This window comes from Lissotriton helveticus, chromosome 3_1 (assembly GCF_964261635.1).
Source record: "Lissotriton helveticus chromosome 3_1, aLisHel1.1, whole genome shotgun sequence".
Classification (NCBI taxonomy): Eukaryota; Metazoa; Chordata; class Amphibia; order Caudata; family Salamandridae; genus Lissotriton; species Lissotriton helveticus.
In genome coordinates, this window is record NC_136061.1 from 816,947,423 (window position 1) to 816,965,939 (window position 18,517).

General features: G+C 47.9%; 1 protein-coding gene across 5 annotated transcripts in view; it reads right to left on the bottom strand.

The window, feature by feature from the left end:
- The window catches only part of NFYC (nuclear transcription factor Y subunit gamma), a 246,035-nt gene that overhangs the window by 75,634 nt on the left and 151,884 nt on the right, over positions 1 to 18,517 (bottom strand). For all 5 annotated transcript variants that reach the window (XM_078681098.1, XM_078681100.1, XM_078681101.1 and 2 more), the window contains exons 7-8: positions 14,961 to 15,110; positions 8,275 to 8,376 (exon numbers count right to left, since the gene is read on the bottom strand). In XM_078681098.1, the coding sequence (XP_078537224.1) occupies positions 8,275 to 8,376; positions 14,961 to 15,110 (252 nt within the window). The remainder of the gene's footprint in view (positions 1 to 8,274; positions 8,377 to 14,960; positions 15,111 to 18,517) is intronic.

An 18,517-nucleotide genomic window follows, 5' to 3' on the forward strand; every position in this document is an offset into this window, starting at 1 on the left:
TGTTGGTCGGAGTGGCAAAAAGATCGATCTCCGGTCTGCCCCACTGGCTGAAGACCTTTTCCAAAACTCTCTGATTCAATTCCCATTCGTGGCTGACTGAGGAAGACCTGCTCAGTCTGTCGGCGGTTTCGTTTAGGACCCCGGGCAAGTGTTCTGCCTTCAGCGATATCCTCTGAAGGATCGCCCATTCCCAGATCTGTTGAGCTTCTTGGGACAATGGACGAGATCTGGTTCCTCCTTCCTTGTTCACATAGTGCATGGTCGTGGTGTTGTCCGTCCTGATAAGCACTTGTGAACCCTCCAGGCGAGGAAGAAAAGCTTGCAGAGCCAGTATTATCGCCCTGAGCTCTAAAAGGTTGATGTGGAGACGTTTCTCCTGGGACGACCAATGACCGCTGACATGCAGGTCTTGCATCACTGCTCCCCAACCCTCCAATGACGCGTCCGTTGTGACCACTTGTGGAGACGGGTCGCTTACGAAGGATAGACCTTGGGACAAGTTGTCTTGATCTGTCCACCATAAGGCCGCTTCCTTCATCATTGGAGTGACCGTCACTCTGTCCTCGAACGAACCGTGGGCCTGTTTCCACTGGTTGTCTAGTTGCTCCTGCAGAGGACGCATCCTTAGTCTGCAATGGGGAATCAGTGGGATACACGATGAAATTACTCCCAGTAGAGACTTGTAGCGACGTACTGAAAGACACTTTGCCTGTAAGTCCTTGGCCAAGGTCTGTAATTTCTCTCTCCTTTCCGGAGTAGGGAAGGCTCTTGAGAGTTTTGAATCCAAGATGGCTCCCAGGAAGCGGGCCTTTCTGGACGGGACCAGGGAAGACTTTTCGTTGTTCAGAGTGAGTCCCAGATTCTGAAACAAATTGGTGCAAGCTTGAACTGCCTCCAGTGCTGTCTGACTGGATGGAGCTTTCAGTAACCAGTCGTCCAGGTAGGGGAAGACTTAGAAATGGTTCCTCCGCAGGAAAGCTGCCACTGGTGCCAGCACCTTTGTAAAAATTCTCGGGGCTGAGCAGAGTCCAAAGGGTAAAACCCTGAATTGAAAATGGCTCTTGGCTACTGTGATTCGCAGAAACCTTCTGTGTGCTGGGTGAATCGGAATGTGGAAATACGCATCCTCGAGATCGAGCATGGCCATGAAATCCCCCGGATTGACAAGCTTCAAGATGTCCTGAAGGGAGACCATCCGAAGGACAGGGAGATGAGATAGGTGTTTAGCTCCCTGAGGTCTAAAATGGGGCGCCACTTCTCCAGCGTTTTCTTTACCAGGAAGAACCTGGAATAGAATCCTTGCCCCCTTTGGTTTGAGGGGACCGGCTCTATGGCTCCCTTCCGGAGCATCTGTTGGGCCTCGAGCCGCAGGAGACGCTGGTGTTTTGATGGAATGGCTGCCGGGGGCTTGGGTGGAGGGACTTGCGTGAATTCCAAGGTATGCCCTTTCCGAATGATGTTGAGCACCCAACGGTCCGATGTTATCCTGGACCAGTTTTGAAGGTATTTGGCGACCCTGCCTCCAACTGTTGATCTCTTGAAGGAGGGTCCAGTAGGAAGAGCCAGGAGGCCGCTATTGGCGTTTGGACGAATCCCGGCCTCTTCCAGCTTGTTTCCCCTTATTGTAAGGCCTGGAGTAGTTTGTAGACTGGCCCTGCCGCTGTTGATAAGGCTGACGGTATTGCTGGGAACCCGAGCCCGTGGAGGAATAGCGTTGTTGTTGAAAGGATCCCCTGTAGGTTCCACCTCTACCTCTGGATCCCTTAAAAGGAGACTTTCGGTATTGAAGGGTCCCCAGAGACCTGGCAGTCTCCGTGTCATTTTTTTATCTCTTGAAGAGTGTCGTCGATGAGTTTTCCGAACAATGCCTCACCATCAAATGGAAGATCCAGGACCTTGTTTTGAATCTCAGTCCGAAACCAAGTTGCTCTGAGCCAGCCTTGGCGACGGAGGACTGCCGCCCCAGCCAAGGATCGAAACGCCGTTGTTGCAATGTCCATTGCACAGTCGATCTCCATCGACGTCGTTTCTCCCTCCTGCAAGATCTTTTTTGCCTCAGATGTTGACTCCGGAGGCAGCTGGTCAAGGTACGGGGCGATATCACACCAAAGCTGGCGGTCATATCTACCCGAGATCGCCAGGGCATTAGCCACTCGCACCAGCAAACTCGCCATGGACGAGAATCTCGTCCCCGCATTATCCAACCTCTGCCCTTCCCTGTCCGGAGGAGTTGTTAAGGGAGCAGAGGGGTTACGGGATTTCCTCTGCGCTGCCTGCAAGATAACGGAGTCTGGTCTTGGATGACCCGTTAAAGCAGCCGGACCATCATCGGGTGCCTTGTATTTTTTATCCAGACGCGGTAGCACAGGGACCACCGTCGCCGGGTTCTTCCGCCTTTAGGCCTTCCTTCCACAAATGATCCACAATAGGAATAGCCCTAGTTGGTTTCCTGAAGGGTTCCTTGAAATCATATTGGAAACAGTCTGTTGTAACCTTAGGCATGGCTAACTTGAATCTTCCAGCAGCTCTTTCCATCAGCTGATGGAAGCCCCCAATGTCCACTGGCGGGGAATCCGCCGGGTCCGGGACTGGTGATGCGGGATCTGGAATGATGTAGTCATCATATTCAGTATTTGGAACAGAGTCATGATCCGACTGTTGATCCTCATCCAAGGAATCATCATGGGCCTCTTGCAGCCCGGAGGAATCCTGTTGGAAGGATGTTTGAGGCCGAGGAGAAACTTGAGCCGAGAAAGTAGGCGTCACTGAGGAGGCCGAAATCACTGGAGGCGCAGCAGGCATCGGTGGGACCGGAATAGGCCTATTTCACTTAGATTTATAGTCCTGCAGCATCTTGTGCAGATCTTGGAGAAAAGATGATGGCACTGCAACCATATCCTGCCCAGAATGGTGTTGTGACTGGGTCGTCTGATGATGACCAACCTCCTCGTGGTCGTATTCGCCCTCAGAGTCCGTCTCCTTGTATTTGACTAGGAGTTGGGAGGGACTACTTGCATAGCTGTACGGGTTCTGGTCATCCTACTCGGACTCTCCCTCTTGAAAAAGCATGGTTGGCAGTAGGGGAGAGACACTCCTCGGAGAAGTCATCTCTGGCGTGATTCTAGTCACAGAAACCGTAATTCTCCTTTCAGAGGATAGTATCGTCGACGGTTCTGTCGTCGATGGTTGTATACGCGTCGACGAGATGGGGGTCGTCGAAGTAGTCGACGATGAAACCGTCGACGCGCCAGCTTGTGTCATTGTCAACGGCGACACTGAAACTGCCGTCGTCGGCGCCTTAGTCGTCGGTAAATTCCCCGTCGACGGCGATGACACTGCCGTCGACTGTACCTTCGTCGACGAAACCTCTGTCGACGGGGAAGGTTTTTTGAAGGCTGAGGCAGTCTTCTCACCTTTGGAAGGCGTAACAGGTCCTACCCTCTCCTTTTCACCTCGGTGAGGAGATTTGCTGGGACCCTGGCTCTCAGACTCACTGGGGGTCTTTTTTGAGGCCTTAGAAGATCTCTCCATAGAGGGAGAAGGGGAACCCCTACTCCTCTTCACTGACCTTCTTGAAGAAGACATCGACGCTGCATCCTCACTGTCACTAGAGACAGTGTCTTTCCTGGACTTCAGCTTGTGGAGCCATGTCAAGAGTCTACCCTCACGGTCCCGGAGGGTCTTGGTGGAAAATGTGCGACAGATTTTACAGTCCGCAGCTTGGTGGTCAGGATAGAGGCAATAGATCCAGTCTTTGTGCTTATCCTCCACAAAAAGCCTTTTCTTGCCACAGGTGGAACATGGCTTAAAAAGGGCTTTTTTCTTCTCCACTTCAGACATCCTGGAAGGCAGCTAACAATCCTGAAAAGAATCTGAAAGAATTTGAAGAAAAATCCTGAAGTAAATCCTTTGAAAAGTAGAAGTTGAGCAGAGCTCAAAGGAGACTGCCTAAGCACAACGTGCGGTGGAAAATCTGAGGCTCTGAGGTTCCTTCAGGAAGGTTCTAAGGGGAGAGGCACTTCTGATTGGCTGAGGCCAAAGTTTGGTCTCTTACACAAAGAGGGTGATATGTTACAAAAGGGAATGAGGCCTAGGCCTTTTTCCTTGGTCTTTTGTACCTACAACTATGGTATTTTTGTTACCGAGACTCCCATTCAGACGACGGGGAATGATACAAAGCATGGGAATCTATGAAAGTTCCAATACTGGGGTAAACTCCTGTGTTTTGCGATTGGTTCTATTGCATTCTTTTGCAGTAGAGATGCAACATCTTGTTTTAGGAGTGTAAGATGCCCCTGTGACATGGGACACTGTCTGGGTGGTATTGTTGGAGGAGTGGAAGTAAGCAACAGGCAATAACCAGACTAAACTGTCTTACCCACCTGTCGGTGGTGATAGAGTTCCAGACAGGTAGAAAATGTTGTAATCTCCCACCAGACAGGAGTGGAATGGTCTGGGAGGGAAGTCACTGTTTGGGAGTAGAGGCATTACGGTTGTTGTTGCCTCTGCCACTACCCTTATTGTTGTAAACTCTATATCCTCCTCTGTAATACCCTCTACTGGGCGACGTTTGGGTGGGCACTTTATAAGAAGAGGTGTTGTCAGTTTGAAAACCTTTAGGGGCGACGAAAGGACGCTCGATGGGTCTGAGTTTGTAAGGCTCCCATGAATTTTGCCGTATCCGTATCTTTTTTCATTTTCTCTAGTGCATTATCAACTGTTGGACCAAAGGGAGGTTGCTGGTCAAAGGGTTGATTTAGGATACTGGCCTGTACTTCTGGCTTGAACCCAGATATGCGTATCCAGGCATGTCTACGCAACAGTACTGCTGTATTTATTGCTCTAGAGACTGTGTCGGCAGCATCTAATGCACAGTGGATTGAGGTATTGGTAATAACCTTGCCTTCTTGTATTAAGTCAGAAGCCCTGGTTTTATATTGTTCTGGTAAATGTTGCATGAGTGTTTCTAGCTCATCATAATGAGCTCGATCTTATATTGCTAACAAAGCTTGACTGTTAGCAATTCTCCAGACATTGGCTGCTTGTGAGATGGTGCGTTTTCCTGAAGCATCTAAAAGCTTGGACTCCTGATCAGGGGTGGAGCATCCCCTGTTGTCTGCGAGTTAGCTCTTTTCCTCGCATTTGATACTACTAATGAGTCCAATGGCAGCTGACCTTTGATGTATGCTGGGTCAGTTGGAGCTGCTTTATACTTTTCTCGGCCGGGGGTCAATTACCCTGGCTCTGACGGGGTCTTTGAATACCTCTGGTGCATGTTTTACCACTCCACCAAGTATTGGTAATGTGGTTGTGGTTTTATGAGACGTCAGTAGTGTATCCATAAGGAAATCCTCTTCCACTGGATCTGTATGTAAGTCCCCTCCATGAAATGTGGCTGCTCTATGAATGAGCTGTGTAAACCCAATAGTGTCATCTATGGGAGATGGTCTAGAAGGATATGCGTCATCTTGTGGCAGATCTGGTGCATCCGACACATTATAATGTTCCCAGGGATCATCTGATGGCCCAGGAATATTGTCTGGGTCATCCGTGTCATCTATGTGTTGCTCACTTTCTACCCCATGTGAATAATTGTCTTCATCATCATCCTGTGGTATAGGGCTATGTGTGATGAATGGTGACTGCAGGAGAAATATCTATTGGTATCTCTAGCAATGGTGAAGGAATTCTTATGGGGGTAGTTTGAGCATGCTTTTTGAGAGGTCCTGGAGGTGGTTTGGGAGAATCCATTTTCCTCTTTTCAGGCACTGTAATTACATGTCCAGTATTTGGATTAATACGAAGAGTCTTTTGCTTTGGATCTGGGTGGAAAAGCTCTTCTGCGGAAATATCCTTTTTTACAGTGCGGATTTATCCTGCTTGGGACCGAAATGCTTAGGTTTTACAGTGTCTATTGTCTTTGGAGCAGATCTTGGCTTCGGTTCCTAAGACTTGATGTCATGTTTTTTTCTCGGATCTGAGCTTTTTGGATCAGGAATTACTGGTCCCGAAGAACGTTTGGAATCGTCGACCTTCGGTGCCGAAGCAGGCTTCGGGTCGACGTTTTTCGGGACCAGAGTTGTCTTCGGTTCGATAGACTTGGGAACCTCTTTCACTGCTGAGCTTGTTTTCGGCTCGACCGTTTTCGGTACTGAGCTTGTTTTCAGCTCGACCGTTTTCGGTACTGAGGGCTGCTTCGGTGCCGGAATTAGTTTTGGTTTGAGGACCTTCTGGTTGTCGTGACCGGCACACTGACTCGAGCCCGAGTCAACTGGAGGCTTTTTTGGCTTCTTCGTTGCCAAACCAAAAGGTGGGGCATCTGAAGGCTTTGGTTGGTGTGCACCTGGACCCGGAGGTGGAACCGAAGCCGTTCCTGGAATGGGGGGGCGGTGAACAGAGTCGACACTTGTACTCATGACCTGTTGACCAGCTGGAAGAAGATAGTCGTCTTCCGATTGTTCCTCAGCTCCGGTTTTTTTAATATCTCTGATGTGTGATTGAGAAGGCCCTTAAGCATTGGTAGTGTTCCTGATGTTCTTTGTGCAGCAGGTAGTGTTTCTAATAAGAAATCCTCTATTTGAGGTTCTGCATGTAGCTCTACCTTGTGGTATTTTGCTGCTCTATTAATGAGTTGCGCAAAACCAGTATTATCATCAGGAGGTGAAGGTTTTGACGGATACAATTCAGGGTCGTTATCGTTATCTGACCCTACATTGTACTGTTCCCATGGGTCTGCCTCCTCTGGGATTGTGTCTTCATCATCCCCAGGATGTTCTCCCTCCCCTGTGTCACTTTCTACATCTGTTATAGGTGTAGAAGGTCGTGTGGGAGGAAAAGTTGGCCTATTGTGAGGAAGAGGAGAAGAGGGTGTGTCTCTAGGTTGTGGAGAATGGGGGGGGGAGTTGTATTTGTCCCCATTGTTCTCTTTTTCGGAGGAGTTTTTTCGTCCGACTGTTCATTCTTCCTCTTTTTAGGTAGTTCTGTGACTACCTTGCCAGTTTGTGGATCAATAAACAGAGTCTTTTGTTTAGGATCGGTTTTATATTCCTGTGTCGGTACCGCAGTTTTTGGGTCCGAAAGGTGTTTTTTCTTCTGACTGTCCATTTGTATTTTCGGCGCCGAGATTTTATTCGGATCCGATGTTTTCGGCGTCGAGGATGTCCTCGGTGTCGAGGGTGTTTTCGACGTCGAAACGTGTTTCGGTGTCGACATGGACTGTTTCGACTTCGAGCTTTCCTTGACATGGAGCTTCGGTGTCGATGTGGGTCGTTTATCGGAACCACCATGATGGGAGACCGAGTGTTTCGGTTTCGTTGCCGGGCCCGAAGGCGGGGCGTCGGAAACTTTTTTCGGTTGTCTGACCGGGCTCGAGGGCGGGGTCGACACCGTGCGGGGTCTGTTCTTTGGTAAAGGGACGTCGTCACTCACGGTTTGCTGGACGTCGATTTCCTCGACGTCGGACTCGTCCGCTTCTGACCCCGCTTCGTCGACCTCCTCTTCCTCCTCTTCTGGGTGCTGGTCCTCGAACAGCTCCGGGATTGCTTGTGACTGCATTCTCGATACCTCGTGTCTTCGGCCTCGACGGTTTCTAATCGTCGATTTTGAGGAAAATGCTGCACAGGCCTCACAGTCCCTGGATTCGTGTTCAGGGGACAAGCAGAGGTTGCACACCTCGTGTAGGTCCTTGTGTGGGAACTTAGCACCACACGTTGGACATTTTTTGAATGGAGTCCTTTCCATGGACTCCGGGCTGGACTACGTCGAGCTGGTCTTCTCGTAGTCGTCGTTCTTCGAAACGCGTCGAGATGGAAGTGAAGTCGCGTTCGATAACAATACCGTCGAATTGGAAAGGGTTACGCGCCGAATATAACCTTCTTTATCGAAGTCGGTCCGGAGCGCTTCGATCCGAACCCGATGGCGGAAAAAAACAATCTAAGGATGGAGCCGATGCCCATGCGCACTAACACCAAGAGGAGGAGTCATCGATGACGACAAAGACTTCTCCAGAAGAAAAACAAGTGCAATCATCCGAGCCCAACACCAGATGGCGATCTATTCATAAATGTACCATCTGCAGCCCATATGCCTCGAACCTGATGTTATATTGATAGCACATCTGCAGTGTGCACATTGCAGATACAGGGGGTGTAATACTTCTAACCAAGTGAGTGCGACCATAGGGATGAAGAATTCTAGCCATGTATGGTTTACATATTTTTAAGCAAAAAAGATGTTTAACACAATTTAATGGTTACATTATTCTTGGGAAATCACCTGTTGGGCATTGAGCGCCTGGAGTTGGCCCTGTACCACCTGGGTTCCCGATACAGGCTGCGCCAGGCGGATGTACTGCAGTTGCCCGGTGTTTAGTTGAACCTAAAAAATGAAGAAAAAAAAAGCAGACCCTTAAACCTGAATTCAATCCATCAGGAATAAAACCTCTAGAATGTATTTCTCACCTTGAGATCGAATAGGAAAGGCGCGACCGACACACCTCGACACACCCCGACACACACACACACACACACACACACACACACACACACACACACACGATTGTGACAAACTGTCCAAAAAACAGCATGTATTTGGAAGGTTTGAATTGAAATGGGAAAAGACGTAGATGAACAAAAAGGAAAATGCTACTTACCAGTATGTATCTGTTCTTGGCATGTAGAGCTGCAGAGTTGCACACTGTGCAGAGATCGCCACCTAGTGTTGGGCCCGGATGTTTGCAGTTTGTGGTTGTCCTGAAAAGTTCTTTGGAAGTCACGAGATAGGTGACTCCTCCTTTGCACCACATTGCGCATGGGCTCCATCCCCAGATTGTTATTCGCCATAGGGAAATGGAGCTTTGCAAGAAAAGGAAGGATGCCCATATAATTTGTATCTAATTAAGGTAATACTGGAACAGACAAGGGTAGCCGGGTGGGCGTGTGTATCTCTGCAGCTCTACATGCCAAGAACAGATGCAGACTGGTAAGTAGCATTTTCTGTTCAAGGCATGAGCTGCAGATTGCACACTGTGCATAGATTGTATAGCAGTACCCACTCTTAGCGGCAACCAACCCTATCTGTTGCAGTAGTTTGGAATAATGTTTTGAGAACAGTCTTGCCCACATTAGCTTGTTGTTTGGTTTGCACATCTACACAATAGTGTTTTGAGAATGTGTGCGGTGTAGAACATGTAGCTGCTTTACAGATGTCATCCAGGGGAATGTTCCCTAAAAATGCCATTGAAGACCCTATTTTTCTTGTAGAGTGGGCTTTAGGAGGAACAGATAACGTACGTTTAGCTTTGTGGTAACAAATCTGTATGCATTTGACAATCCATCTAGCTATCCCAGATTTTGAAATGGGATTACCTTTGTGTGGTGGTGAGAAAGACACAAAAAGTTGTTTTATCTTACGAAAGAGTTGTGTCCTCTCTATGTAGTATAGTAATGCTCTTTTGACATCTTGGGTATGAAGAGCTCTTTCTGCTACTGTCTGTGGCTGCGAGAAAAAAACGGGCACTTCCACAGATTGAGATGGAAGGGAGAAATGACTTTGGGCAAGAATTTTGGATTAGTACGCAGAACTACCTTATTGTGATGCATTTGCAAGAAGGGTTCTTGAATAGTTAGTGCTTGTAATTCACTAACTCTCAATAGAGAAGTAATAGCTACTAGGAAAGCAACCTTCCACGTTAAAAATTGTAGTTCACATTTGTGTAAGGGTTCGAAGGGAGGTCCTATTAACCGTGGGAGAACAACATTTACATTCCACACAGGTGAAGGTGGTACTCTGGGGGGAATTATTCTTTTAAGGCCTTCCATAAAGGCTTTAATTGCAGGCACTCTGAATAGAGATAGATGTCTGTTTTGCAGATATGCTACTATTGCAGCAAGATGTAGTCTAATAGAGGTACAGGCTAAGTTACATCTTTGCAGTAAGTATCCTATGATGTGTTGAATAGACACATCTAGAGGATCAATATTGTTGTTGTGACAATATATTAGAAATCGTTTCCACTTGGCTGCATAACATGCCCTAGTGGTTGGACGTCTAGCTTCTTTTATGACATTCATACAGTCTGGAGGAAGGTTCAGATATCCAAATTCTGGGATTTCAGGAGCCAGATCGCAAGATTGAGCTGAGCTGGGTCCGGGTGGCTGATCTCTCCACGGTTCTGTGTTAAGAGGTGTGGAGACGGGTGCAATTTTTGGTGCGGTACTACAGACAGTTGTAGCAGTGTGGTGTACCACGGCTGTCTGGCCCACGTTGGAGCAACTAGGATGAGGGTGAGAGAATGCTGCTGTAGTTTGCGTACTACTAGTGGCATGAGTGGTAGAGGTGGAAAAGCGTACGCAAATCGGTTTGGCCAGTTCATCCATATCGCATTGCCTTTGGACAGTGGGTGTGGATATCTGGCGGCGAAGCTTGGGCATTTGGCGTTTTCGTGGGTGGCAAATAGGTCTATGTGAGGTTGTGCCCACATCTGAAAGAATGGCTGAAGAACTTGTATATGAAGTTCCCACTCCTGGGTCTGTTGTGTTTGTCGACTTAACAGATCCGCTATGGTATTTTGTACTCCTGGAACATGCTGGGCTAGAAGCAATAGGTTTTGAGGTATAGCCCACTGCCATATGGCCTGTGCTAGTTGAAAGAGCTGCAGGGAGTGTGTGCCTCCCAGCTTCTGTATGTAATACATGGCTGTCATGTTGTCTGTGCGGACTAACACAGCTTTGTTTGATACTTGCTTTTGGAAAGCTTTTAGTGCTAGGAATATTGCTAGTAACTCCAGATGATTGATGTGGAGTAACTTTTGTTGCGGTGTCCACCTGCCTTGCATGGTGTGTTGCAGTAGGTGGGCTCTCCAGCCGGAGAGCGATGCGTCCGCAGTCAAGATTATCTGGGGAACTGGCTCTAGGAACGGTCGACCCGTGGAAAGGTTTTTGGTGTTCCACCACTGCAGAGAGCGATGAGTCCGACCGTCTACCAACACTAGGTCTGTTAATTGACCTTGAGCCTGGTTCCATTGACGTGATAAGCATTCTTGTAGCGGACGCATTTGAAGTCTTGCATGGGGCACTATGAAAAATGCAAGAGGCCATCATCCCTATGAGTTGCATGAACACTCGTGCAGGAAGGGAGTGTTATAGCTGAAACTTTGTTAGAAGAGTTTGCCTGCTGGCTATCCTTGCTGGAGTGGGATAAGCTAGCGCTGTTGAGGTGTTTATTGTGGCCCCGAGGTACTGTTGTACTTTGGATGGTTGTAGATGGGACTTGGCGTGGTTTATTGTGAAACCCAATTTGTGGAGCACCTGTATCGTGGCATGAGTGTGTTCCACGCAACGGTTGTATGAGCTGGCTTTTATGAGCCAGTCGTCGAGGCGCGGGAAGACATGGATGTGCTGTCTTCGTAAAAGCGCTGCCACTACTGCTAAGCACTTGATGAATACTCTTGGTGCTGTTGTGACTCCGAATGGGAGTACTTTGAATTGATAGTGTTGCCCGTCTATCACAAATCTGAGATACTTTCTGTGAGCCTTGTGAATGGGAAAGAATGCGTCGTTGAGATCTAAAGTAGCAAGGAAGTCGTTTTTGTGACAGGAGCGGAAGGACTTGTTGGGAGTGTGACCATTTGAAATTGGTCTGACTGTATGTATATGTTTAACTGTGAGGTCTAGAATAGGCCTTGGAGAGCCATCCTTTTTTGGGATTAGAAAATATAGAGAGTAAACCCCCTTGTTTTGTTGGAGCAGAGGAACTGGTTCTATTGCACTTTTTAGTAGCAGAAATACTACTTCTTGCTTTAACAGTGATAGATGTTCTTGTGACATGGGACGCTGTTTGGGTGGTATGTTTAGGGGGGTAGATATTAGTTCTAGACAGTAACCTGACTGTATAATTTCTCGCACCCACCTGTCTGATGTGATGTTGGTGCAGGCAGGCAGGAACTGTTGCAGTCTTCTCCCCACAGGAGTGGAATGTTGGGGGGAAAGGGGAGGAAAGTCATTGGGTAGGGGTGGAGCGGGAGTTGTTGGTTTTGCCTCTGCCTTTGTTACCTCTGTAACCCCCTCTCTGGTAGCCCTTCGTGAATGTGGATTGGCTAGGGGTCTTGTAAGAAGTGGAGGGACTTTCCGAGGAGTAGCCTCTAGTGTTGCCTCTGTATGATGGACGAAAATAACGTCTGGGAGCTTGCTGCTGCAAGGCTCCCATAGATTTTGCTGTATCAGTGTCTTTTTTCATCTTTTCTAAAGACACGTCAACATTAGGGCCAAATTAAGGTGTCTCATCAAATGGTAATTAAGGATGGAGTGAAAGCATGTATACGTAGTAGGGTGCTGCTATCGATTGCCCTGGAGGCGGTATCTGCAGCATCTAGGGTACAATGAATGGAAGTATTAGTAATAGTTTTACCTTCCTGTATAAGTTCATTGGCCCTATTTTTGTATTTGTTTGGTAGATGCTGCATTATGGACTCTAGTTCATCATAATGTGCTCTGTCATATCTGGCCAGCAACGCTTGGGTATTGGCAATGCGCCAGATATTAGCTGCTTGTGACGCTGTTCTTTTGCCGGAGGTGTCAAGATGCTTAGATTCTTTGTCTGGTGGTGAGGCCTCACCTGATGTCTGAGAATTAGCACGTTTACGTGCATTGGACACTACTAAAGAGTCTAATGGTGCTGGACATTTAATATAGACTGGATCTGTAGGGGCAGCATTATATTTGTTCTCAATGCGAGGATTAAGGACCCTAGCCTTGACAGGATCCTTAAAAACCTCTGTTGCGTGCTTGATGACACCCTTAAGCATTGGCAAAATGGCAGTAGACCTTTGTGTGTTATCAAAAGTGTCTAGTAGGAAATCTTCCTCCACCGCATCAGTGTGTAAGTCCACCCCATGATATTGGGCAGCTCTTTGGACTAGTAGGTTAAAACCTATAGTGTCCTCTGGTGGGGAAGGTCTAGAAGGGTATATATTGTCTTGTGGGACACATAAGGCACATCAGTGGTGTTGTAATCATCCCATGACTTAGGTGACTGAGGGAGACTATTGGTCCCTGCTGGGTCATGTGCACCCCCACCTGTGTCAGAGTCTGTCTGCATCATCGTCTGGATTAGGGGATAGTGTAGGTGAATGGTGAGGTGGAGAAGGTGTAGGAGGAGGAACAATATGGGGAGGTGGTGGAGAAGGGACCCTTAATGGAGAGGTTGCAATATCTCTTTGGAGGAGGAGGAGGTGCTGGCGCCTCAAGTGATCTCTTTTTGGAGCTGAGAGTCAAGTGACCAGTCTTAGGATCCTTTACAAGAGATTTTTGGTAAGGATTAGATGTGAAAAGTTCCTCTGAATAGGGCATATCCTTCGGCTTTGAGGATTTTGGCTCCGTAGGTTTTTTCGGCACCGAGTCGGTAGCTAGTTTTGGATCTTTTGGTTTAGAAGTGTGCCCTTTTAAAACGTCCTTTACCGGAACCTGTTTCTTCGGTTCCGGGTGTTTTTTCGGTTCCGAAGCGTGTTCTTGAGTTTTAGGCGTTTTTTTTTTAGTCGGCACCGAGTGCGGTTTCGGCATTGATGAGCCACTGCCAGTCTTCGGCACCGTGTGCTTAGGTGTCGGAGCAACAGTCGGCGTGGTCGAGGAAGATGGCTTTTTCTTTGGTGTCGTATAGGATCGTCACCGGGGATAGGCTGGCTCGAGCCCGAGCTGCCTGAAGGCTTAGTAGGCTTCTTTGCCGGGCCCTAAGGTGGGGCGTGGGAAGCAGTCTATCGGTGTGCACCCGGGCCCGAAGGCGAGGGTGTGCCCAAAGCCTTTTTGGAGGGTGTCGAGAAAGGGTTCGGGTTGACGATCTTACTTATGACCCGTTGAGCTGGAGTGACTTCCTCGACTGAGTCTTCGGCATCCAAGGAGCTGGTACTCTCTTCGGCATGCTGGTGTTCTGGCACGTCGACGCCGTCTTTGAAGATGTTGTCTGGGACGGAAGCTGACTAGCGAGCCATAGTTCTTCGAGCTAGTCTGTCCCGGATCGTCTTCCTGGAGCGCAATGAGGCACAAGCAGAACAGTCTTTGGCCTCTTACTCCAGTGAGAGGCAAAGGTTGCACACTTCATGTAGGTTGGTGTGGGGAAACTTCGACCCACATTGAGGACACGTTTTGAATGGTGTCCTTTCCATGAGCCAGGAAGTAAGGCCTAGGTAGGCCCGAAGGCTTTCGCCGACGACCGGAATCGAAAACTTCGAAGTAGTGAAGAATCGCGTTGATGAAGAGCGATCGAAACAATACCATCGAAATGGGTGAGGATTGCGCGCCGAAGTTAATTCGGTTCCAAACCGAAGCGCAGGAAACACATCCGAGCCCGATGGCGGAAAAAAACAATCTGGGGATGCCCATGAGCAATGTGGTCCAAAGGAGAAGTCACCTATCTCGTGACTTCCAAAGAACTTTACAGGACAACAACAAACTGCAAACATCTGGGCCCAACACTAGGTGGCGATCTACGCACAGTGTGCAATCTGCAGCTCATATGCCTCGAACATATTTATTTTTAGGCATTTCAAAGCTGTTATTCGAAATGTGTTTGAAGCTTTAATCTGGCAGAAGTTTACCTTTTTGGATAAGCCTATTATTACATTACAACTCGCCCCTCCTCCCCCCCAAAAAGAACGTGGGCTGGACAAACAGTCTAAAGGTTTATCTCACTTCAAAGTAAACTTTGAAATGAGTGATGGCACAAACACACGGTGACTGGTCTACAGATAGGACAGAATAATCTCTCCAACATGCCATTAGGGACGCAACAAGGCAAGGTGCCTATTACAGAACATATGACCACTAACTCTCCAGTTTTATTGGCTTGTTTAAAGCAGTCTTAATTTCCCAATAGGCCAGTTTGCCTTGTTAACTACACTGGATCGATCCCATTCAGTGGTCAGTAAGCTAGTTGCTTTTGTTCAAACTTAGCCCAAGCAGGATTCTCACCGGTATCTGCTGGATTTCTCCAGTGTTAGTTATGATTTGCTGCATGACCTGCATGGTCTGACCCCCGCCTTGAGACTGCTGACCCTGAGGCTGGGCCTGGACAATCTGTACCTGCTGGCCTTCTCCCACCTGCATGGTCATTGGTGTGCCCTGGAAAAAAAGAGAAAGTTTTGCCTATTACAAGTACAGTGCAAGTGGATGACATTTGGCAGGATCTGGTAACACAAACTGAATTTAAAGCACAAATAAAATCACTGCAAAGGTACAACGCCCCCACAATGACCACCACACATGATGCACACACTTCAAGGAGAGCAGCTTGAAAGCAGAGGTACACATGAAAGATACAGAGTTTAACTATAGTCAGGGCCACTGGAATCAGGAGGCAGGGGAGAGCCAAATTATGCAGCAGTCTTGAGTAAATAATGCAACAAGAAAAGAAAAATGATGTGGCATACTGTGAAACATTATGTAATAGTGTTATTTCATTATTTTGCCATATTTAGATTGCAGCTACCAGACAGCATAGCTGTCAGCGTTTGCGAAAGACAGCTTGGGGGCTTTCAGAAATTGACCTAGGAATGCATTCCGCTGTTGCTTGCTATTGGCTTTGTGGTGTGTAACTCACGTTTTCTTGCTTTAAATTTGCTGGCTTTATTTGCTTTAGGCTGTCCAAGTTCAGATAGTCCCTCCAGTTGCCAAAGCTGTGTTTACGGTAGGCTTCCACACACTCGTATTGTGTAAATGGGCCTTTAATATGTCGTCACGTTTGTTGGGCATTCAAAGACAGGTCAAATGTCAAGCTGCGTCTTCGAGGGAGCCTAGAGTTTATTCAGCTGACTTCAAAGTGAGAGCGTTTACAGGAAAGAGGAATGCAGATTACTTTCCCCATGAAGCATTAAAGGAAGCTGAAGTAATTAAGACGCTTGAGACAGCAGGTAAGGAATGTGCGTCTTTATTGCCAGTCATCCACTCCCCGTATCACCGGTTGCTCACAGGCAATGTTCTAGGGTAAACTCCAGGAACGTTCCAAACAGAGAGGGGAGGAATGTACAAAGGACAGAAGAAAAGACAGAGAAACTACAACACATCTCCCTACACAGGGAAAGGAGGAAGGCAAGGGTACAGAAGAGAATGATTGATAGAGAAGGAATGGGAAAAAACAAGGAGGGGCTGACCGATAAAGGAAAGGGAGGTGCGGCAGAGAACTATAAAAGCGTAGGCATACATGTATTAAACAATGACAGCTTTCACAATTCTATCTCCACTCCAGACTCGACCGTTATCAAGATGGACCACATTTTTCGTAATCTAAGACAATTGGTGTGTGGGGTAGAACTTGCTGTGGTTTATCTTTCCTCTGGTAGGTATCTTAACTCTTACAGAATCGCCAATTTCCAATCCGGTTTCCCGACTCCCTGTTTGGAATCATACCAATTTTTGTACTTGAGCTGGTGTTTATTCCTTCTTTCATTGATGAGGGGTGCATTTGTGTGAACAGGTCTCCCTCCATCCAACCATATGGGGTTCAATTTGGTGCAGGGTTCTCTACCCCCGAGGGACACAAAAGGGGAAACGAATATGCTACTTACCAGTATGCATCTGTTCTTGGCATGTAGGGCTGCTGACATTCATATCTGTTGCATAGATTGCCGCCTAGTGTTGGGTCCGGATGATTGCACATTGTTGTCCTGCAAGATTCTTCGAAGTATCACGAGATAGGTGGCTCCTCCCCTGGACTACAGTGCGCATGGGCATCGACTCCATCCCCAGATTGTTTTTAGCCATTGTGGCAAAGATGGAGTGTAACACTGAGTGATGACCATGCTAAGAGTAAGTGGAAGTGCTGCAGCCGCCACAGGCGCCGGGGAGGAGGGCGGGCGATATGAATGTCAGCAGCCCTACATGCCAAGAACAGATGCATACTGGTAAGTAGCATATTCGGTTCGAGGCATGTGGGCTGCTGAATTCATATCTGTTGCAAAGAATACATAGCAGTCTCTCCATTAGCGGCGGCCGCCTGTGCCAGCTGCAGCAGTTTGAAAAAGTGTTTTTAGAACAGCCTGCCCTACAGCTGCCTGCTGTTTGGAGTGCACATCTACACAGTAGTGTTTTGTAAATGTGTGTGTGGTAGACCATGTGGCTGCTCTACAAATGTCTTCTAAAGTAATATTTCCAAGGAAAGCCATGGAGGCCCCCAACTTGCGGGTGGAGTGTGCCCTTGGGGGGATTGTTAAAGTGCGCTTTGCTTTTTGATAGCAAATTTGAATACACTTAACAATCTACTTGGCTATACCTGCTTTGGAAATGGGGTTGCCTTTGTGTTGTGCTGAAAAGGCAACTAAGAGTTGTTTCGTCTTCCTAAAATCTTTGGTCCTATCAATGTAATACATTAAAGCTCTTTTGACGTCGAGAGTGTGGAGCATTCTCTCCACCACTGACTCAGGATTTTGGAACACCACAGGCAGTTCAATAGTCTGATTGATATGGAACTGTGAAACCACCTTTGGAAGAAATTTAGGGTTAGTGCGCAGCACCACCCGCTTGGAGTTAATTTGTATGAATGGCTCTTGGATAGTTAGTGCCCGGAGTTCACTAACTCGTCGCAGAGATGTAATTGCTATCAGGAAAGCCACTTTCCATGTTAAGAACTGAATCTCGCATGAATGTAGAGGCTCAAAAGGTGGACCCATCAGTCGGGCGAGGACCACATTAAGGTTCCATTCAGGAGCTGGTGAGGTCCGGGGAGGAATGACTCGTTTGAGTCCTTTCAGAAAGGCTTTAATGGCAGGCACTCTGAAAAGTGAGAGATGCTGCCTGTTTTGGAGATAAGCCGCTATGGCGGATAAATGTATCCGAATGGAAGCATATGCCAGATTGCATTTGTAAAGATGTAACAGATAACAAATGAGGTTGTGCGTAGACGCGTCAAGCGGGTTGATGTTGTGGTCAGCACAATAAATGACAAACCGCTTCCATTTCGCCTCATAGCATGCTCTGGTGGTGGGCTTTCTTGCCTCTCGTATGATATCCATGCAGTCGGGAGGCAAGTTGAGGTATGATATCCATGCAGTCGGGAGGCAAGTTGAGGTAGACAAATTCTAAGACCTCAGGACCCAGATCGCCAGGTTGAGCTGTTGCGGATCTGGGTGCTGAATGTCGCCTTGGCTCTGCGTCAAAAGCCTGGGAGTGAGGCGCAGCCTTTGATGCGGTACCACAGAAAGTTCTAGAAACGTGGTGTACCATGGTTGGCGTGCCCACGTTGGAGCAACCAGGATGAGCGTTATCGAGTGATGCTTCAGCTTGCGTGCCACCAGCGGTATTAGAGGTGCTGGGGGAAAAGCATACGCAAATTTGCCTGACCAGTTCATCCATATCGCATTGCCCTGCGACTGTGGGTGCGGGAACCTGGTGGCAAAGCTTTGGCGTTTTCCTTTGTGGCAAACAGGTCTATCTCTGGATGACCCCACTGCTGGAAGTATGGGTGGAGCACTGATGGATGTATCTCCCACTCGTGCATTTGGTGGCTGTGCCTGCTGAGCAGGTCCGCCATCTGA